At 35.9% G+C, this 23322-nt stretch overlaps 1 protein-coding gene across 1 annotated transcript; it reads right to left on the bottom strand.

The window, feature by feature from the left end:
- Window positions 1-7582: 7582 nt before the first annotated feature.
- On the bottom strand, window positions 7583-21454 carry LOC111587917 (poly(A) polymerase type 3-like). Its single transcript, XM_023298050.2, has 18 exons — window positions 21435-21454; window positions 21214-21393; window positions 21028-21094; window positions 20856-20937; window positions 20083-20192; window positions 19938-19991; window positions 19731-19842; window positions 19532-19621; window positions 17841-17979; window positions 17066-17135; window positions 16831-16951; window positions 16501-16585; window positions 14079-14132; window positions 13822-13941; window positions 13598-13704; window positions 12132-12358; window positions 11242-11340; window positions 7583-7735 (listed from the first exon to the last, which is right to left on the bottom strand). Exons 1-18 carry the CDS (start codon window positions 21452-21454, stop codon window positions 7583-7585), a joined length of 1890 nt encoding a protein of 629 aa, XP_023153818.2.
- Between the last annotated feature and the right edge of the window lie 1868 nt (window positions 21455-23322).

Here is a 23322-nt window from a genome sequence, read left to right as displayed (position 1 = left end):
AATTTTTAAAAAAAAAAGTTTTTGACATTGTATTCACTTCACCTATCTCCTCTCTCTGCTAATGTCTCAGGAGAACAGCAGGAGCATCTCACAAACTGAGCTGAAATGAACGGAGTGTGCATGAATTAGGTAAATAACATCATAAAATACTTGGTTTGTAAATTCTTAGCATTTCAAGGGCACCGGCTGAACACACATTTTTTTGCATAGCCGGTTTGCTGCTATATTTATTTTCGAAATCTTGCATATTGCACCTTTAAACAAGGTTTTGAGCAATAAGACTGAAACAAACGGTAATGTTGCATGCCAGAAAACCAAAACAATGAGCTGAAGCATGCCTAAACTCCCTGTGGAGCTGAGTAGAACTGCAGAGATGGTGAGCTTTAGTGAACTCTTGGACATCACAGTCATGATGATGATTTAAAACTATTTATTAGTGCAGCTTTAAATACAGATGCTTCACAGGTAGAGTTGAGAGCTGAAGGGAAATCCCACTGAAGATGCAAAAAACTATTTTAAACATTTCATCCCAACTTTCAAATCTAACCTTAAACCAAACAGCAGAGACAGAATATTCCAGTGAAGATCTGAACCTACGCTGCTCCATAGATGGTAAAGAATGGAACAACTGCGAGGCCATTTTGACGGCCCCAGTGGTACTTTTACTGGAGTAAGAAGACATTTTACGATTCAGTCACACAAAACTCATTTGGATGTAAAATCTAAAACATTCTCAAGTCCATGAACTCAATCTCTAACTCAGTGTCAGTGGACCAAATCAACAGTTTCAGTGTCGATGCTGTGATTTCCAGTCGTCAGGCAGTTTGTGTTTGTGGATACCGAATCTTTAAAATCACTCAAATAATATAGTCAAAAGTGCAGAGTCCAAGAGAAACTTCACAGTGACAGTTGGAGGTTTGTACCATATTTAAACAGCTTGTCCAGAGACTATAACTGACAGCAGCTAATTCTTCCTACTGGTTTCCCTCCAGCTCCAGGCGAAACTTTAGAGAGACATTACAGTTGCTTATTCCTAACCTGTCACCAGAAAGCCCCGGCCTGGCTGCCCTTCAGTTGAACTTCTGTGTTCAGCGCTGCCAGCCTCGCCAGCTGTGGAGACAACTGAACAACTTCATTTGCAACTTCATTTGAAGCCTTTAATTAGGTACCACAAGCACTTGTACAGGAGGGAATATGACCAGTGAGCAGACAGATGGCACTGAGGGAACAGTAACACATGACCCAAGTGGCTAATGTTGGATTAGTATGCAGCTAAAATAGTTCACATTAATGCACTGAAGCTATTATTTTTGGGATGTCCTGGCTGTGTGGCTCTAGGGAGAGAAGTGTCACTCTCTGTTGGTTGGTCAATCCACTGTTTTGTACCTTGTCTCCCAAAATTATGTTCCCACACAACTAAACTACATTTTCTTCTACATTTTGAAAGAAACTTTTTTCTTCCTGCACTGCAAAAACTCAAAATCTTACCAAGTCTATTGTCTTATTTTTAGTCAAAATGTCTCATCCCACTTGATTTAAGATAAATTCACTTAACAAGTGACATTTCAGCAGATGGAGGGACTTGTTTTAACCCTCCTGTTGTCCTCATTTACGGGCAACAAAAAATGAATGTAGGTTTAGGGAAATGGCACCGTTTGAGTTAAACTACAAGCCTTTCACAACATGTTTGAAGATTCTCCTCCATTTTCTGGGTTACCAGGGTGACATGTCCCATCCCATCTAATACGTGATTGGTTGGCTGACAAGGACCAACAGTGAAGCAGTAATATAAACAGCAAAGATGTGTTAATTTGTGATACAAAATGCCTGTTTGAGAGTGCAGTTTAGTTGGACAACAAGGTCATTTCTGAGGGGCAGGGTTGCAATAATACAGTATAATGGGAGGTGTGTGTGTGTGTGTGTGTGTGTGTGTGTGTGTGTGTGTGTGTGTGTGTGTGTGTGTGTGTGTGTGTGTGTGTGTGTGTGTGTGTGTGTGTGTGTGTGTCAACTTCTACATTGCTGGCCATGAAATTTAGTTCAGATATTCAGGTTCCCTCAAGATAAATACCAACATCACCTGAGTGTTCCACTGGCTTTGCTTCTCACCAGTTCAAAAGTTGAGTTTGTACAGTAATTGAGTTTATTATGAAATATCTACAAATCCAGTGGCATTACTGTCAGCCTCAGCTGTGTGGTGTGTTTAGTTCTTTTTTGAAAAGTTAACTTAGGTACCCTTCATATAAGATCCTGAGGGTTTGAAACTGAACAACAGTCAGTTGTGTGTATGAACCTGAAACTGTTTCTATTTTTAGTAGTAATCTTGCAAAACAGTGAACAAAGGACAAGCAGATCACTCTGGCAAAAAATATTGCTCGGTATTGTAAGATATTGTAACCCAAATTACACAACCACCTTTGAATGAAGAAACAAAACAAGTAATAAATTTGACTTTTACTGCATTTTGTATTATTTGAATTGGAGAGAATGATGTCAAAATTGAGATTTAATAAAAGAAGAGCCTGAGCTAATGAGAAAATCTGAATTTGAAATGTAAATATCATCAATAGCGGACCAAAAAGAGCCTCTTTTTTTTTTTTTCCTACCCGTGAGCCTATAAATGAAGACACAAATTTAGTGTGGAGTTGGTTGCGACTGTGCCATCCTGCTATTTGTGTTCCTTAATGACTTTCTAATTCCTCATCAGTGGGTAGCTAGCCTCCACAGCAGGCAGACAGAGAGCAGTGGCAGGATGCCATCCACGAACAGGTGCTCCTCCATGTTGTGCTTATGCTGTCCGTAGGCCTCAATTACATCCTTTAGGTTGCTTTGAAATTGGGAGCATTTCAGGCGCTTCGATGCTCTGCTCTGAGCTTAACTTTTTTCTGCTTACACATTCGAGCGCTTGACTTTGACTCCAGGTTCTGGTTCATTTGCGCTGCGGCTAAGTTGGTGAGGTTTGGTTTTAACATGGTGGAAAAGATATCTGATAGATTAGATGCTACCAGATTAAAACATCGACAAAAAAATCCTTTATTCCCACTGCAATAACCACCCTGAACAAAATAAAATAAGACACTGAGCACTACATTTATTATTTGTTTTTATCGGCTGCTGCTTCTTTTTAACATTTCTTTTAGACATCTATCTATCTATGGTGAGCAGAAAAGAGATTAACTGCGTGTGCATACTGAAGATTGAAAGATAATTTTTAACTGTCTTTTTTTGCAGTTTTTCTCAGTTTTATTAAAGTACAGATAATATCTAGTAAAATCACAGAAAAAAATATTAATTTCTATGTTAAAACAGGCCAAAACTGCAAATAACGTACACATAAAAAACTTTTTACCAATAGTATTTCTTTTACAATGTGTAACTATAAAATTACATTGTTCCACTGTATTTTTCATGATCTTAGAGATATACTTGCTGTTATTTTTATATTTTGCAGCTTTTGAACTATGCCATATTTCAATGTTTTTTTCTTTTTTTTTGGCACCCTTGCTGCCAGATTTTCACTTTTCTTTTTTTGTAGTGTATAATCTATAAATGTCAGACCTGATTACACTGTAAACTGCAAACTTTGGCTTTGATTATTCAGTTACAAGAAACATTGCGGCTTCACAAATACACACTTGTGCTGTCACGACAGACAAACCTATTCTTATGAGCATTTGCAAGTTCTAACTGTTTCATCCTGATTAAGCGGCAACGTGGCCACAACCTCTTCAAAGTGTACGACGACTGATGCTCACACAAGTCATTTTGTTCTGAAACCGGTCCTCAGTGGAGGTGGAATGCTTTGACTTCTGACCTTTGCCAGGCTCCAGATTTGACTTTCAGTTTACTTGAAGTCTTTATAGGTTTCGTTGCCTTCACGGTTTACAGTTCTTTTATTAGTACCATGGTTCAAAGATGTAATCTAAACCAGTTACACGTAAAAATATCAGCCCATGTTGATGTGGGTGTTTTATTGTAACACTCAACACGGCAGAGTTGAGATTAAATGAAGCAATAATCTGTGTGTGTTTGTATTTTAAGCTTGGTTTTCTCTCCACATCGTTGTGATAAGATAAAACATTAGTTTTTTGTTTTTCCATAATGTTACTCCATTCAGTCTAATTAACCCTCCTGTTTTCCTCATTTACAGGCAACAAAAAATACTGTTTCCTTGTCTGAAAAAATTCAAAAATTCAGCCAAAAAATTCCCCAAATTTCTGAAAATTTGCAAAACCTTCAGGAAGAAAATTCCAATAATTCCTTAAAAGTTTCCCTTAAAAGTTTTATTTTTTAAAAATCCCCCAAATTTGGCAAGAAAATTCTTGTAAATATTTTCAAAAAATGAGTAAAAATCTTCAAAAAAATCCTAAAAATATCTACAGTGATTCCATATATGTCAGTAAAACTTCTAATATTTTCTTTAAGAACATTCAGAAAAAAAATCAACCAAAATCCAGCGAAATTTGCTGGATTTTGGTTGATTTTTTCTGAATGTTCTTAAGAAACATTTTTAACATTTCTTTTTTTCCCACAAAAAATTTTTCAAAAATTTCCCAAATATGTTGAAAATGTGGACATCAGAAGTTTCACTGTGAAAATATTTTTTTTCCCACATTTTCAAACTTTAAAACGGGTTAATTTTGACCTGCAGGACTACACGAGGGTTAAAATTAGAAGTGGTTTTTTTTATAGTATTGTGCAGCAAATTTTTCAGAGTATATAGCAGGGGTGTCAAACATGCGGCCCGCGGGCCAAAACCGGCCCTCCAGAGGGTCCAATCCGGCCCTCGGGACGACTTTGTGACGTAAAAATTACAGAGAAGACATTAACTGCAAATTGTAAATTTGTAAAACCATCAATTTAAACTAATTTCTAGACCATGACAAGTTGTTTGTCTTGTCTTTTTGTTATTTCTGTTATTATATGTAAGCTGCTGAACACTTGAATGTCCTTTGTGATGAATGAAGTATCTATCTATCTATCTATCTATCTATCTATCTATCTATCTATCTATCTATCTATCTATCTATCTATCTATCTATCTATCTATCTATCTATCTGTCTGTCTATCTGTCTATCTATCTATCGAAATTATAACAAAGACAATACGTATTACAAATACATTTCATCAAAGCCTTAAAAAGATGAAATATGAGTTTTTATTCCCTCTAAGTAGCGTCTTCCCAGAGACAACATATTATTGAATCAGGTTTCAGCCAATATTTAACTGTCAGAAGCTACTTTTTTATTCTTATTATCCTTTTTTACTCTTTCAAACAGTCTGATGTTTTCCATTTGTGCTTTTTCACTGTTTTTACGATTCACTCTCGCCAACTTTCTTACATCTTACTGAATGCTTTGCAGAGTCTGTGTTCAGGGACATTTACCTGGGAGCCACATATGCAATAGGTACTTCTTATCTGAAAGACTCAGACTTGTGTAAGTCCAGGGAGACGCTGGCTGTGATCAGTGTCTGTACTGTAGGCACAGTACCAATCAAGTTTTCATAACACAACATTAGCACATTTCTTTACTTCTTTGTATTCATTTTATAAACTTAGATATATTTGTACAGTACTGGGTTTAATATCTTCTTTAGATTTTGTTGATTTACACTCTAAATAAACTAACTGCTGCTACTTTATCAGGTTACAGACACCTGTAACTTGTATTTGTTTAAATCTTTTTTCTTGCTTCTTTGCTCTCATAACATCTCCTAAAATCAACCCCATGACACAGAAAATCTACAATGCTAAGAATTTTATTAACACCCAATGAATAATAATAATACGCATTAAGCAAGCAAAATAAGGGGAAAGTATGAAAGATGGCTGGTGATGGAATTTCTTCATCCATTCAATCAGCGGCCGTCAGTCAGTTGCGCTTGCTGGAAGAGAAACAAGGTTCAGTAAATGGTGAAAGTGTTCAAAACGTCTACATAGGAGCTAAAAAATACAGTTTATAGAAAGCACTGTCATTACGATGTAATGGATTAACAAACAAATACTTCACATTATTTCAGCTCATATGTAAGCGAACTAAAACTCTAAATTCAAGGTACTTCAGTAAGAAGAAACAGGATTTTTGAGAATTTTTAGCCTCTTGAATGAGAGGATGACTGCGAATCTACACAGACATAAAAATCACAAAGATACACTGGAAAAAATGCTCCTCAAAACAAGGAAAAAAAGCTTATTTCAAGGAACTTTTACCTTGAAATCAGTGAAAAAATCTGCCAATAGAACAAGTGAAAAATGGCTTGGTAAGATTTCTTGAAATAAGATATGATATTTTACAATACTGAGATCTTATAATTAGCTGGGAAAACTTATTTTAAGCTCTATTTTACCAGGATAGTCAAGCTTAGGTGTCTTAAAATAAGCCAGATATGCTTTAAAAAATGGCAGTTTTTCACTCAAAAATAGGTTTTTGCTTTCATGTAGCCTCCTAATTTGAGATGTACTAAACTTATTTTGAGTTTTCTTGTAAAATACAACTCAAAACAAGATAATTTCAAGATTGCTTGACTTAACAAGATATTTAAGATGCATTGTCTTAAAACAAGTCCCTCCATCTTGCTGAAATGTCTCTTGTTACGTGAATTTATCTTAAATCAAGTGGGATGAGACATTTTGACTAAAAATAAGACAATAGACTTGGTAAGATTTAGAGTTTTTGCACTGTACCAAATATTCTGTGTTATTTTCCCTAGAAATGTCAAGATATCCCAAATTTCAAATCAATTTGTAGCACCAATAACTAATTTTCAGCAAAGTCATGTGCAGACGTAAAGAAATATGTGTTGCCAGGTGTACAATGCTGAATTTCTGCAAGGAAAAAGCGACACATCCCCGTGAATGACACCTCTCTTCCACCACACTGGTCAGATCAACACAACGGTACACATCTAGCAGACCTCTGATCTCACCCAGGAAGGAAACAACACTTTCAGATCAGTGCCCCGTCATCTCACAATGTGGCGTCTCCCCCTTTGAAGGTACAGTAGCATCGTTGCAGTTGCTCACATGTGAAACTCCAGCTTTTATCATCCTGTTTTGGGCGAGGAGGAGAGGATTGGGAGATGAAGGAAGCGATTTCTTTTTAACTTGGACCCACCAAAGTGGAAAGAAACAGCAGCGTTGACAGGTGTGTGAAAGGAGTACTGCTGGGTCAACTGGAGAACTTCAGAGACCAGTTTAGAAGACTTCTTACAGCCTCTCAGAAGACGGGGAGCAGCACGGCTCACTGGCAACGGAGCGAATACAACACCCAGGAGTTAGCATCCGAGGCTAGCTTCTAAGGACGCCTGCTTTTACGACAGATTATTGTTTTCAGATCCGAGCGCCGGTGCCAGTCCTCCGACAAAGAGGCTTAAGACAGAAGCCGGAGAGATTTGCTCCTTGTCCTGAATTAGCAGCCAGCTGTAAACTACAAGTCCCATCCCACAGCAGGAGGATCACTCCTCCCATTAGCCCTGGCAGAGTGCCGACTACAAATGCCAGGTTCGTGGTCGTCGGGAGGCCCGGTTGGGACGAGACCCTCCGTCACTCACCGCGACACATGTCATAAAGTCATTGTATTGCCATCAATCCGGGGACCTAACCACCTCCACAGCAGATGGAGGCCCAGCAGGAAGACAGGGGGCCGTGCCCTGAGCCGCTGCCCCACACAGAGTGCACACGGCAGGAGTACGAGGGGCCACAACTATAGGGGAGCCCCAGACCCCAGACCAGACCTCCTGTGGATACACCCCTGGGTCAAGTCCTAATGTTGTCCATGATTAATTAGACACAAATGTAAGTAAGCCATTAGCCCACGGAAACAGACATGCTTTCAGTTTTAGTCTGTTAGCTAACTATTTAACCCTCCTGTTGTCCTCATTTCCTTGTCTGAAAAAAAATGAAAAATTCAGCAAAAAAATTCCCCAAATTTCTGAAAATTTGCAAAACCTTCAGGAAGAAAGTTCAAGTAATTCCTTAAAAGTTTCCCTTGAAAGTTTAATTTTAAAAAATCCCCCAAATTTGGCAAGAAAATTCTTGTAAATATTTTCAGAAAATGAGTAAAAATCTTCAAAAAAAATCCTAAAAATATCTAAAGTGATTCCATATATATCAGTAAAATGTCTGATATTCTCTTTAAGAACATTCACAAAAAAAATCTACCAAAATGCAGCAAAATCAATTTTGACCCGCAGGAAGGACACAAGGGTTAAAAGTTATCTCCCTATAGGTGCATCTTCTCTGTATTACTTTCAATCACAACTCCATCTATCAGCACACATAAAGGTCTACACAGTGAGCATAAACACCTGCCCCATATTTATGAGTAAAAATAGTGATAAACATAGTCTGCAAAGGATAAAGATGTCTTTCCTCCCCTGAATGGGGATATGTAATGATATTCATAAAAAGACCTCCTACTGGGGGCACAGGAAATACTGTTCCTTAGCAACAACATACACACTCTTACAAGCCATATCTTAGGGAATTTTGACCAGATTGGGATGCAAACAACAGAAAAGCTTTAACTAGGCCATGTTATGAGGCTGCTCCCTATGGCTGATTATCTACAGTAGGTGTCTCGTCTGGCACAAATCTACCCTTAATGATACACACCACATACCAACAAAACACAACACGGAGGAGAACAGAAGCCAGCTAGAGGTATTCTGCACAACCACATCTCAGCCCTTTTAGTTCAGTTGAGAATCGTGTAATTAATGTTCTGATATCCATCACGGCTAAATGTCAGGTCTTACTTTTTACACCTTTTAAGCTCTTTTTCAAAGAAATCGTACATGACACTTTTACAAGTCGCTGTACAATGGATGCTTTGTACATTTAAAAGGTCATAAAGTGGTCAACCTTGCTATCTAATTCCTGTTTTCCCTCCAGCACTCAGACTCCATTTCACATTATCAGTTGATGAGAAAATTCTGATGCTCAGGTGCATTAAAGAAGTCTTACGCCTATTTAACGTAATTAATTATTGAGTCCTGCTCATGACTGTGCATCGCGGGTGTAATGTCAGAAATGATACATTTGCTGAGGAAATATTCAAACCAATTGAAAATATGAAGCCAACTTCTAAGATTTCACTCTAAAGATGTTATTTATACTTGCTGTTGAGGAGTGTGTGGTGCAAAATAGTCACATTAATACACAAAGTCCATAGTTAATGGTGTTGAATTGAGTGCATTTTTTTTGCAGTAAATCTTAAGCACACTTGCTTTTATCCTCTTCATCCAAAAAGGCCTTAAAAACAATTACCATCCCATAATGAGTGATGTTTGTTTCTCCCTGTCATTAATTACAGTTAATCAAAGACAACAGACGACTTAAAAGCATCACTCAGCAAAGAGCTCACAGAGGTCAACTGACAAAACATTATCTTCTGTGTGCAGCGCTTCCAGGAAAAATCATCAAACAACACCACCAAAAAAATAAAAAATAAATAAAACAAGAAGAAGAAGATAATATAAATTCAGTTTTAAGAGCACAACATGACAGATCATCTTCACAAATAGGAAATTATTAATCAGCACTTCACTGCTGTTATCTGCAAATTAACAAAGCAGTCAAAATCCTTACTTTCCTTCCTGGAAGTCCAGAATATTCATAAATAAAGAGATCAGTGAGTGTAAAGATGCTCCCATAATTCTAATCTCCAGCAGTTTTTTGCTGTCACCAAGTGTCTAGTCTTTGAACTGTGTCCTTTCACGCGCTGCCTCGCTGTGGCTGAGCAGAAAGGCTTCGTTGCCCTCTGGTGGTGAAAATATGTCATTAACCCTCGTGTCGTCCTGCAGGTCAAAATTCACCCGTTTAAAAGTTTGAAAATGTGGAAAAAAATATATATTTTCATAGTGAAACGTTTAATGTCCACATTTTCAACATTTTTGGGAAGTTTTTTTTTTTTTTTTTTAATTTTTTGGTGGAAAAAAAGAAATGTTGAAACAAATGTTTCTTTAAGAACATTCACAAAAAAACTAAATCCAGTGAAATTCACTGGTTTTTGGTTGATTTTTTTGTGAATATTCTTAAAGAAAATATTAGAAGTTTTACTGATATATATGTAATCACTTTAGATATTTTTAGGATTTTTTGGGAAAGATTTTTACTCATTTTTGAAAATATTTACACGACTTTTCTTGCCAAATTTGGGGGATTTTTTTTTTTTTTTTTTAAATAAAACTTTTAGTTCGAAAATGTGGAAAAAAATATTTTTACAGTGAAACATCTGATGTCCACATTTTCAACATTTTTGGGAAACTTTTGAACATTTTTGGTGGAAAAAAGAAACGTTAAAAAATTTTTTCTTTAAGAACATTCACAAAAAAAACAACCAAAATCCAGCAAATTTCGCTGGATTTTTGACCCGTCAACCCAGCCCCTGAGGCCCCCTTGTGGTTGCGCATGGAGTGTGGCTCAGTAACCAACTCTTCTCTATCGGCCCTGCTGTTTACCAAACTGGACAACACCAGGATCCTAAAAAGCCTAAGCTTTACCTTAAGAAACTCTGTCAAAGTGTTGAATCAAATACGTGAGGTCCTGCACCTGCCCGAGACCTCTGCAGAAACACCAATTTGTTTCAATCACTCCTTTTTGCCACCTTGGTCAGACAAGAGTTTTCATTCCTGGAGGGAGAGGGGCCTAATCTATTGGAGACTTATACATTAAGGGGAAGTTTGCTTCATTTAACTCATTAAGAGAAAAATTTGAGCTACCTCACTCACATCTCTTTCGCTACTTACAAATTAGACATTATACACAAACCAGAACTAATAAACTTGACACTACTCTGGGACAGCACATCTTTTATGAAATTCTGAGGAGCCCCTCTCACTCCAGGCATCTCATATCCAAGCTTGTGCACCTGTTTGACTGTGATTCTGTTGCCTCTTCTGTGGGGATTAGGGAGGCTTGGGAAAAGGAACTGGGTGTGGACTTGATTGAAGATGTATGGGGCAGAAGCCTGTCTGCAATCCAGACCTGCTCAGTCAACAGCAGACACCAGCTCATTCAATTCAAGGTTGTCCACCGTCTTCACTACTCGAAACAAAGACTGCACAAGATCTACCCCTCTGTTTCAGCAACATGCGAGAGGTGCCACTTTGTCTCATGCTTTCTGGCATTGCCCTTCACTGTCTGGGTTCTGGTCCAAAATATTTGACTGGTATTCCAAGGCTTACAAACAGCTTCTTCCATTGGACCCTATACTCGCCATTTTTGGCTGCTCTCAACTCACCCAGAGACTCCCCACTACAACGCAGCAGTCGCTGTTGCTCGGCATGACCGTGGCCAAAAGACTCATTCTCAAGGAGTGGAAGTCACCCTCTCCCCCTCCCTTCCAGAGGTGGATGACGGACATGATCCATGTTTTACATATGGAAAAACGCAGATTTACACGGACCAACAGGGTGCAAAAATACTCTGACATCTGGGACCCATTCCTCACTCACCTTGGAAGGGCAAAAGCTAAGAGACTGAGCTGGTTGAGCTCTTATCCCTCTGCTCATCACACACCCATACACCTCCCAACAGCACCATAATGTAGCACTGGCAATGTATGTATTTATGTGTGTATATATGTTTTATGTATTATTATAATTAATTAATTATAATCAAATTTAGCTATTTACTCATTTTTATTTTTTATTTTTTCTGGTGGCAGCTCTGTATGCCTGTCTTCGACTGCGTAGAGCCTGTTCACTTTGTTCTTCTTTGCTCTGTGAAAAAAAATGAAAATATTGAAAATAAAGTATTGGAAAAAACAAAGTATGAGGCTTGGCTTAGCATAAAAACACAAAAGAGGAGGAATATTTTACATGTGAAAAGTGCTATTTCTGGGTATTGCAGACTTGATGTGCCAAACTATTTCTTGCCTGGGCACAGTTCTGTTTTGGAGTCCTGCATAAAACTACAGCTTGTAATTTCTACACTTTGTTTTTGTAGGAATTACATACACAAGGTGATTCTATACTGTGGAATAAGTTATGCTAAGTTGCTGCTGTCAGATTTGCCACACAGCTATGAGAACTGTATCAGTCTTCTCTTCTGAATCTAAACAAAATAAGCAAATAAAGCAAAGACATTTTCACACGCTGTCATCACCAAAGCAAAGATTGGTTTACAAACCTTGTCAGCTTTGAGCTTCTTCGCTGACATCTGACGCTGAGGCTCAGCTTTTCTTTTCATGCCCTGTTGTCCTGTGGTCACAGTCGGCATGTAACTAGGTGGTGCTGTTGCCGGGTTTGAACCACGCTTCAGGTTCAGAGTGTAAAAAAGATCTTTCCTCGTGATGTATGCGGCTGTTACAGACACCCCCTTCTCCTGGACCTTAGCCTTCTCTGCTACGTTGTGGACTGGAACAGGACAAAACAAAAAACACCATTTAGAGGGTCAATATATAACTGTGGGACTTTTTGTAACATCGTTGACATTTTTGCTGTTTTCAGGCCTAAAATCGTTACGGCCGCCTATAACCAAACATCACATGGCATTTTCTTCTAAAGATTACATTTACAATTGAGCAAAACTTTAATTGCAAGTTATTTCTAAAGATACTGTAATAAACCTGTTGACACTTGACTCACATTATTTTAGCAAAAATTCAGCAAAAAAATTCCCCAAATTTCTGAAAATTTGCAAAACCTTCAGGAAGAAAATTCCAATAATTCCTTAAAAGCTTCCCTTAAAAGTTTTATTGGAAAAAAAAAATACCCCAAATTTGGCAAGAAAATTCTTGGAAATATTTTCAAAAAAATGAGTAAAAATCTTTCAAAAAAATCCTAAAAATATCTAAAGTGATTACATATATATCAGTAAAACTTCTAATATTCTCAAAAAGCAAATTTCGATGGATTTTGGTTGATTTTTTGTGAATGTTCTTAAGAAACATTTTTAACTTTTCTTTTTTTCCACCAAAAAATGTTCACAGAGTTCCCAAAAATGTTGAAAATGTGGACATCAGAAGTTTCACTGTGAAATTTTTTTTTTTTTTTTTTACATTTTCAAACTTTAAAACGGGTCAATTTTGACCCACAGGACAACACGAGGGTTAAACAACTCAGAAAGCCTTGGAGTCTGGCCAGACTTTTCTTCAGGAGGAAATGACATCATGTGGAGCAGGTCATGTGATCTGGAATTAACACACTTCCTTGAGAGGTGTTTTTATAATGGGGAACTTAATTTGAATTGATTTCTCGGACGTAGATTTCCATTTAAAATTTGATATATTGCCAAAAAAGAAATATCTGTCATGATTATCTCAACTTCATAAAAAGAACACAATCAAAACTATTTCTAAATAAGCTCATTTTATTATCGTTTAGCTAATTAGAAGGTGGTTGTTATTAAATTGGGACGGTTATTTAGTTGACTTTTTAGTGATATCCAGTCATTTTTTTTATTAATAAGTGATTGTTTCCATAACAAATAATTATGAAATTTATAAAGACATGATCATAATGGACATAAAAATATATATTTTTTTAACTTTTAATGAAAATGTATGCAAGATATGTCCCATGGACTTCAAAAGTTCCTCAGAGCAATGTTGCTCTGCTTCTACAGATTTTTAAATGAAATTAAAATTAACTTACTAATAGCAGTGAAGTTGCAGAGGATGCAGGACAACTGGTCTTTAAGGTATGCAGAAACCTCCTCTTTAAAGTCGAGCCCCACCAGCCACATTCTGCTCTTTTCGTCTCTGAATCACAATGAAAACATGCCAGTGAGGAGACAATACAGTACAACACAGACAAGTACAAAAACAACAATCCAACATGTAAAGTCAACAAGTGACATAAACATCACTCGTTCTTACTTTTTGTTGCCCTTGCTGTGTCCAGCCAAGGACTTCACATAAACGTGTGCCATGGAGATCTGCCTGTTTATCTCCAGAAGTCCCACCAGCAACCGGACTCTGGACTCCACCAGGCCGAGCCTGCCAGAGAGAAGACAATGGGATTTTCAGAAAGAGGAAAGCATCGCGGTAGCTGGACGTAAAATATTCAAACAACTGCAAAAGAAGCATGATCTACAGAGATGTCTACATCTGTTCCAGGTTTCCTTCATACTCACCATTCAAGACGCTGCTTCTCTGTTGTGTACGATGCTTCCAGCACAACGTAATGCCTTAAAATGTGAGATAGAATCATGGTCATTTGTGTCCCTGCATTGCGACTTTGTACACATGGTGGAATCTTACAAGGTTAATCACATTTAGTTCGTTATAATTGACTGGCTTTCTGATCAATATTTAAAACAGCTACAGTACAGGAATGGCACAGCTAGTTTAAGTCTTAGACATACAATTTAACCCTCCTGTTGTCCTCATTTATGGGTACCAAAAAATATTGTTTCCTTGTCTGAAAAAAAAATCCAGAAATTCAGCCAAAAAAATCCCCAAATTTCTGAAAATTTGCAAAAACCTTCAGGAAGAAAATTCCAATAATTCCTTTAAAATTTTGTTTTAAAAAAAAGTCCCCCAAATTTGGCAAGAAAATTCTTGTAAATAATTTTTAAAAATGAGTACAAATCTTCCCCAAAAAATCCTAAAAATATCTAAAAGGATTACATACATATCAGTAAAACTTCTAATATTTTCTTTAAGAACATTCACAAAAAAAAAGAAATCAACTAAAATCCAGCGAATTTCGCTGGATTTTGGTTGATTTTTTTCGTGAATGTTCTTAAGAAACATTTTTAAAATTTCTTTTTTCCATCAAAAAAAATGTTCAAAGATTTCCCAAAATGTTGAAAATGTGGACTTCAGAAGTTTCATTGTGAAAATATTTTTCTTTCCCTACATTTTCAGACTTTTAAACGGGTCAGTTTTGACCCACAGGACGACACAAGGATTAAAAAACATATTATTGCTCTCCATTAATATCTCATTCCTTCATTGCATTGGTTAGAACACTCAAAATTAATAAACTGAAGGACTTATGAAGTCAGTTTTAACCCAACAGTATTGCAACAAAGCTACACCATTAGCTGTATCTAACATGCTGCCTGTTCTGACCTCTGACTTGTTATTGAACTGTGTAAACAAAAAAACAAACATAGAATCCAGCAAAAGACTAAAGTGAGATCAGAACACGTGGCACATTTATTCAAAACTTACAAAATACAGTAGTAAGTGTAGCAGAAATGACAGAAACTTAACAAGAGGTCAGCAAAAACAATAAATAAGACATAGAGAATATTAATATTAATAATCTTTGAATACAAGAACAGGTTCACCATAGAAACATCCAGTATGAAACAATAAAGTTAGATGCAAATTTAAGTCTCAAACAGCATATTAACAGTTTAGAAATTACATAAAGGAACCATAAATCCACACAAAACCCAACTTTCACTCCTCAGACATCACAGAATATTTTCAATTAACAACAGCAAACATCAAAACTTCTCTACCGTTCATTACACAGCTGGAATTCAGCAAAGTTAGGTGCAAATGTAAATACTTCAAGCAACAGATGATTGACTGTGTAATTTACTCCATCAGGCTTCGTGTACATTAAATTAATCACAGCGGAAAACGTTTCCCACATTCATTATTTGAGTATCATTCAAGAAATTGTCATCATACAGAACAATGCATAAAAACAGTAATGGTAAATGAATGACGCCAGAATAGAACAAACATCCAAACCAGCACGCACGGTAAAAAGTGTAAAATGTAAAAGAAATAATCTGATTTTGACCTAGATACACAATAAAAGCCATTTTTACAACCAAGTACATATATATCTTCATTAGCCTCATGTTGTCCTGCGGGTCAAATTGACCCATTTTAAAGTTTGAAAATGTGGAAAAAAAATCTATTTTCATGTCCACATTTTCAACATTTTTGGGAAATTTTTGAACATTTTTTGATGGGAAAAAAAAGGTTAAAAAAATGTTTCTTTATGAACATTCACAAAAAATCAACTAAAATCCAGCGAATTTCGCTGGATTTTAGTTGATTTTTTTGTGAAAGTTCTTAAAGAAAATAGAAGTTTTACTGATATATATATGTAATCACTTTAGATATTTTTAGGATTTTTTTTGGAAGATTTTTACTCATTTTTTATATTTTATATTTTTAATATTTACAAGAATTTTCTTGCCAAATTTGGGGTATTTTTAAAAAAAATAAACATTTTAGGAAATTATTGGAATTTTCTTCCTGAAGGTTCTGCAACTTTTCAGAAATTTGGGAAATTAGTTTTTTGCTGAATTTTTGGAATTTTTTCAGACAAGGAAACAATATTTTTTGGCACCAGTAAATGAAGACAACAGGAGGGTTAAAAAAAGTAAAAAGCAACATCAAATACATTCTTATTTGGAGGCACGATTGAGGTTTAAGGCACTGATGCTGAGGCACAATAAGACAATCATACAGTGTTACCAATGCAACAGATGTATACAGTTAAAATCTTAGAAATTAGTGAGTGTTTCTGTGAATTCTGTACATGGCAAACTTGACTTTTATGTTCATTTAGCTTATACATACTGGTACTTGTCAAAAAAGTCCTGTTTTTCAAAGAGTTTGGACCAGTTTGCTTCCTTCTGCTGTATTTTTTGAGCAATGGCATGGCCTGGAAAGGAAAAAGTAAAAGGGAAGCTTGTTAAAAATCAAAGTACAACAACATTCCAGTCCTTTGTTAACAGAATAAAATGATATTAAACGGTGTGAACTTAATCCGGGGTAAGAGTGCAGTAAGTAACGGTTGAACACCTTCAACTGTGCAGCTGATTTAGCATCAGAGCATTACAGTAACAGGTAACTGTGCAGGTAGTGAACTGAGAACATTTGGTGGTTGTCAACTAAAACACAGCGTACCTCTTTTGATCTCCTTGGTTAGAACAGCTAACGTGGAGCGAGACACGTTGACCGAGGTGTTCTGCTGAGGGTAAGCAGGGGTGATGATGGCCATTTGGTGGCAGCGGTCGCTTGGATTCACCTGGAAATGTGGAAGAACACGGCATTTTTAGCTCACTCGTGCTTCTGAACAAACTTGACAATGGACTAACTGGTTTGATTCTGCTAAAAATGAAAAATCTTGCTGAAGCCTTACATTGGGATTCCACATATTGGGGTCCAAGCGGTTCTTGACTCGATGCAAGTGAACTGGGAAAGGCCAAACCCTGGAAAAGAACAAGATTTTTCAAACTGACATGCAGCTACAGTTTCATAGTGGAAGCAACCTAACTTATAATAATGATAATAATAGCTTTATTTCTATAGCACTTTTCATACAAGAAAATGTAGCACAAAGTGCTTTACACTCGAAGATAAAAACACGTCACACAAACTCACAATCATTACTTACATATAAAACAAAAACAAACAAAACTGAACAAATTAAAAACAATAAGTATAAATATAATAAATAAAACGAAATCAAAATAACTAAAATAGATGAAATTAAAATTTAGTTAAAAACCAGACTAAAAAAGTAGGTCTTAAGTTTGCTTTTAAAAGTATTAATATTACAAGTCCCCCTCAGATCTTCAGCAGGCTACTCCAGAATCGAGGGGCACAGTAATAAAAAGATGCTTCACTGTATGTTTTGGTTCTGACTTTGTGTTCTGTTAAAAGGCCACTTCCGGACAACCTGAGGGCTCTACTGGGCTTATATGGTAAAAGCAAGTTATATAAATACAGAGGAGCAAGACCATTAAGAGCTTTATAAACCAATAAAATAATTTTAATTAAATCAATTCTAAAAGGCACAGGGAGCTTCACATATATGTCACATATTCATGCATTTTGTGTAGTGCCTGACATGTCTTTTTTTATTCTTATGTTTTTCATTTACCCAGGAAACAAGAAATGCTTTGACAACTCACCACGTGGAGTAGACCTTGAAGAACTTGATTACCAGAGTGGCCGGTGTGGCATTCGGGTACATCTGGCAAATTCTGGCCACCAAAATAGCCCATGACACACCACCCAAGAAGCCCAGCAAGTTGGAGTAAATGTTGCGCTCTGAAGGTGAGAAAAAGACGACAAAAAAAGATTAAAACAGCTCTAGCTCTTGCTATAGCCCACAGCCAATCAAGAGATTTCAAAATAGTGTCAACTCCTGGGTGCACATGTTTTATTTCACGTTGCTACTTCTTCCAAATTCAATACAATTACCACAGTTGGAACTTTTGCTCAAAATTGATGTTAAATTGATGGAAAAGAAGTCGATTAGCACTCAAACTACAAAAGCTTCTCTTAATATGACACAAGCTTTTCTGAAAACATGATTTGTGAAGTTTTGTGGCATCTAAAATATTGACATTGTGCTCTTTTTGTCCTGCATTTCTCTATTTCAGTATTTGTATCTTCATGGATCAGTTAGACTGTTACTGATGGATGAGGGGGATTAATTCCACATGCTGTTCTTGTCATCGCCATCAAAGTGTGGTGGCAAAATATCTTCACTCATTTTAACTCAAAAATCAATAAAAAACAAACTTCCTTGATGCTAACCGAAGTGAAACAAAACAGAAGACTAAACCTACCCCTCTGTCAGGCTTCTAATTTTTATTATTCACATTGTTATTGATCATAAAATGACAAATAATAGCGAAGAAAAAAGAGCCTTGAAGTGTTTCTGTCATTTTTGACAACAAAAAAGTGAGAAAAGTGATTATTAAATATTACAAATATTCACAAAAATAATTATCTTTCATACAGGAGATCTAAAAAACATCCAAGAAACATTGTTCTCCTTGATTGAGCAGTTGGGTTAAATTAAATTTTGCTTTGTGACTGGATGAGATGCCTCCACAAACACACTTACTCAGTAAACAGACAAGTAAACCTACACAGTGTTTATTTCTGCTGATGTTTATGGAAAGTGCTCACATGATAACAAATTTCAATTCAATACTAGACATACTGAAAAGCAAAATGTGAGCAATGTGTCCAAAATGATGTTGTGTGTGATGTTTCAAGGGCACAATGTAGTTCATGCTTTGTACACTGATAAATATTTTCAGAAAGCAAATAAAGCACTAAAATAAGACAATTTTGAAATCATTTTGGATTTAATCGACATGTAATCCTGCTTTGAACAAAGTCAGTTAATGATTAACAGCATGGCAATTTTTGTAAATAGTAACATCATTTATTGGATTACAAAAAGTGTAATCTGATCTGAATAGTTTTGGATTACAGGTAGAATATTTCAAAATCAAACACTGAAAATATTGCACCTAATTCCACAAATACTGTTTTTTTTTAACATCTCTAAACATGTTTAGTGCAAACAAAATTGCATTATGCATATTTATCGTTATTCAAATCAAATTAGGAACACAGTACCGGCACTAACTACAGGCGTACTTTGTGTATTCTACAACGTGTAGGACGCTGTTTCTATGTTGGAGGCTATTTTGGAAGAACTTTTTGCTGCTGCTGGAACCTTGTATTCTGACCTAACACTCTTATCTTTATTCTAAATGCTTGTTTAAGAAACCTTGTATGTGGAGCACAGTTTTCCTGAGCAAATCATATTGACTGTCATGAAAAAAAGCACTGAACTCACGTTTGGCCCAAAGCTTGATGACTCTCAAAGCAATTCTGAAGTTATGGACATTGGGCACATGCTGCAGGATCTCTTCTGTAACTCTGTAACCTACGAATAAATAGAATGAAGAAAGATTACTCTACAAATAACGGCAGTAAGCAGTGCATACTGAGTGGATGTAGGATTTTAGATAAGTGACCTTTAGTCTGAGGCTTACCATTGAGACTCCTGATGCAGCGCTTATCAAGGCCCAACACATATCTGTCATCGAGAAGGTTGAGTTTTTCAGGAACGCTCCTCTGTGCCAGCCGGCCGAAGACTAAGTCCATCTAGAAAGTAATTGAAACAAAAACAACGAGTGAGAGGAATGCAAACAGAACCTGCTAGAGACTGAAGTTTTGAAGCTTTTCTCAAATCCATTTACCTCAATGCCTTCATAGGTCAGTTTGATGACAGGAACGTACGTCTGTTCAATGGCCTGTAGACGACAACATTATCAGTCTCTAACACAACTGACTGAAAAAAACCTAATTTAACTCATATACAAGGAATCTAATTGGATAACTAACCCGTATGTCCTTGACCTCCTCCTGGGCTTTAAGCTTCTCAAAGAAGGAAGTGAAAAAGTCTTTTCTGTCAAGAAATCCAGGTCCGACACAGAGAGCATCAATATCAGCACCTGGCAACACAAAACAGACTCATATGAGAGGAAAGTCAGGAAAATCGGCAAAGAAACTGATGCACTGCACTGCTTAAATCATTTTAGATCCAGAGAAAACACATTCAGAAAAAAAAAGTCTTATTAGTTAACCCTCCTGTTGTCCTCATTTACGGGCACCAAAAATATAGTTTCCTTGTCTGAAAAAAATCCAAAAATTCTGCAAAAAAATTCCCCAAATTTCTGAAAATTTGCAAAACCTTCAGGAAGAAAATTCCGATAATTCCTTAAAAGCTACCACCAAAATTTGGCAAGAAAATTCCTGTAAATATTTTCAAAAAATTAGTAAAAATCTTCCAAAAAATCTGCAAAATATCTAAAGTGATTACGTATATATCAGTAAAACTTCTAATATTTTCTTGAAGAACATTCACCCAAAAAAAATCAACCAAAATCCAATGAAATTTGCTGGATTTTGGTTGATTTTTTTTGGGAATGTTCTTAAGAATCACTTTTAACATTTCATTTTTTCCACCAAAAAAATGTTCAAAAATTTCCCAAAAATGTTGGAAATGTGGACGTCAGAAGTTTCAGTGTGAAAATATTTTTTTTTTTCACACATTTTCAAACTTTTAAACGGGTCAGTTTTGACTCGCAGGACGACACGAGGGTTAAGATAATTACCTTTGGAGTCGACTCCCAGATGATAAGAGCCAAATGGTAAGACCTTGCCTCCAACTTTGGCTTTAACCACTTCAGGCACATTCTAAAATTAAAAAGCACAATGATCTAAATGTACTGTCTTCTTTTTGAAAAAAATAACACATAAAAAAAATGTTCACCAACAACTTCTTACCATCTGATCACACATTTCTTGGAGCCATTCCTTATAGAGTGTCTCCAGTTTTTTCAAAACTGCTTCTCTGCAAATGAAAAAGAAGCCATTTTTCAGATTAATGTAAAGCGAAGAACGGTCACTTTCACCAATTGCTAAAGATGTTACAACATGAAAACAGTGACATGGGAAAAATCTGCATCATACCTGTGCTTAAGCTCCTGTTTGCTCTCATATATGTCATATGATTGCAAAGTTTTAGCCAGTTTTCTGGTCAGGATCAGGTCCTCCTCTTCAGGGAAATCCTCGCAGATAGGACCGGTGGGCCCGAACCACTTGGGTGGCTCAACCGGTGCTGGGCAGGTTCTAGATACTTTCCGTTTTTTGCTGAAATGAGATACTTACATGTTAACACGCTATTTAGAAACCTTGACGGCAGGGAGAGCATGGTTAGATGGAATAAACTTAATACTCCCATTGTCCAAACACATCTGACATAAACTGTATGCAAGAACTATTCACAGGTAATAAATATTTGTATACTTTTGAAAACTAATCACAGGTATTTTTATTTAGTCAGCACAAAGCTCTAATACCACGCTATAAAGTATAAGTAAAAGTCAGATGTTAAATAAGTAAAAGTATGTCACTATTGTTGTTTTTTTAAACACCTCAAAATATTTTCAATGCAAACAAAAATGCATCTTACATATTCATCATTTATAATTCATCAAACACAGTTAATAAATAACTATTTCTGTAATTAGTAGCATAATTTATTGAATTACAGAGTTCAATCTACTTTCATTACTTTTGGATTACATGTGGATTATTTTAAAACCAAACACTGAAAATATTGCACCGTATTCCACAGAGATCATTTATTTTCAAACATCTCAACAAACATTTTCAATGCAAACAAAAATGCATTTTGCATATTCATAATTTACAGCATATCAAATTAATCACATAAACACAGTACCCAAACAAACTACAGGCATCCTACTTGTATTTTGTACAACTTTCAGAAAGCAAAATTGCCCAAAAATGAGACAAATATGAAATCACTTGGGATGCAGTAAAGGACCTGTAGTCCTGCTTTGAATGAAGACCAACAAAGAGTAGCGATATTTTGGCATTATTTGGCATAATTTGACATTTTCATCCTTTGCAGCTTATCAAATTGCCCTAACAAACACAGTACTGGCACAAACTATTACTTTCAGAAATCCAAAAAAGCACAAAAGAAAGACAAATACAAAATAATTTGGGATGCAGTCAAGAACATGTAATCTTGCTTTGAAAGAAGACCAACAAAGAGCAGCGATATTTGTATTAATGTGTGATAATCACTGTCAGAAGATTTTGACATGTAGTCAGTTAATAAACAACATAATTACTAACATAATTTATTGAATTACAGTATGAAATCTATTCTGATTACTTTTGGATTCTTTTAAAGTCAAACACTGAAGATAATGCACCTTTTTCCAAAATGTTTTTTTCAAACATCTCAAACTATTTTCAATGCAAACAAATGGTATGTTGCATATTCCTCATTTACAACTAATAAATTACCCTTACAAACAGCACTGGTATAAACTACAGGCTACTATTTTGGTGTAGGTTTTTTCAGCTGCTGTAAAAAGGTTATTTTGCTGCTACTTGACCCTGCTATCCTGACCTGACTTTGTTGTTTATTTTCAAAATGGAACACTTGGCTAACAATCTTTGTATGCAGTGCAAAGTTCCTGAGCTAATCATATAGACTGTCATGAAAAATACTTTAAAAACTGAGATATTTTACAGATTTAATCCAAAATAAAGATAATGGTAAAAAATAATAATAGAATCGTAATAGCAATGTACTTGAAGAGGTCTCTTTTTGTTTTTGAGGTGAACTGCAACTAATGATTATACTGATTTTGGTTTAATCTGCTGATTATTTTAGGCATTTATTTGCAGATTTTAAAATTTTTTTTTTTTTTTTTTTTTTTTTGGCGAAAAACTTCTAAAGACAGTGAAAAATCACATTGTTTAAAGCATCCCAAGTACTTAAAATCAGCATCAAAATCGTTACCAATTGATAAGATAATAGTGGTTTTAGCTAGCTGTCAAACACTGCTGAAGAGTTTTAGGTACAACCAAAAGCAGAAGAAAAAAAAATCACATTTTTCAAGTTGTAGGTACGTTTTTTGTTCAAAAGATTGTGTGCAAATAGAAATTAAATTTCTCAGATTAATGTAGTAAAGAAAAAATATAGCATTTCTCTCTACAGTGTAGTCAGTATTAGCAAAAAAAAGCATTAAAGTTTGG

Source organism: Amphiprion ocellaris, chromosome 12, assembly GCF_022539595.1.
Source record: "Amphiprion ocellaris isolate individual 3 ecotype Okinawa chromosome 12, ASM2253959v1, whole genome shotgun sequence".
NCBI lineage: Eukaryota > Metazoa > Chordata > Actinopteri > Pomacentridae > Amphiprion > Amphiprion ocellaris.
The sequence above is the reverse complement of the archived record's forward strand: the minus strand, read 5'-3'. Positions and strand labels throughout refer to the sequence as shown.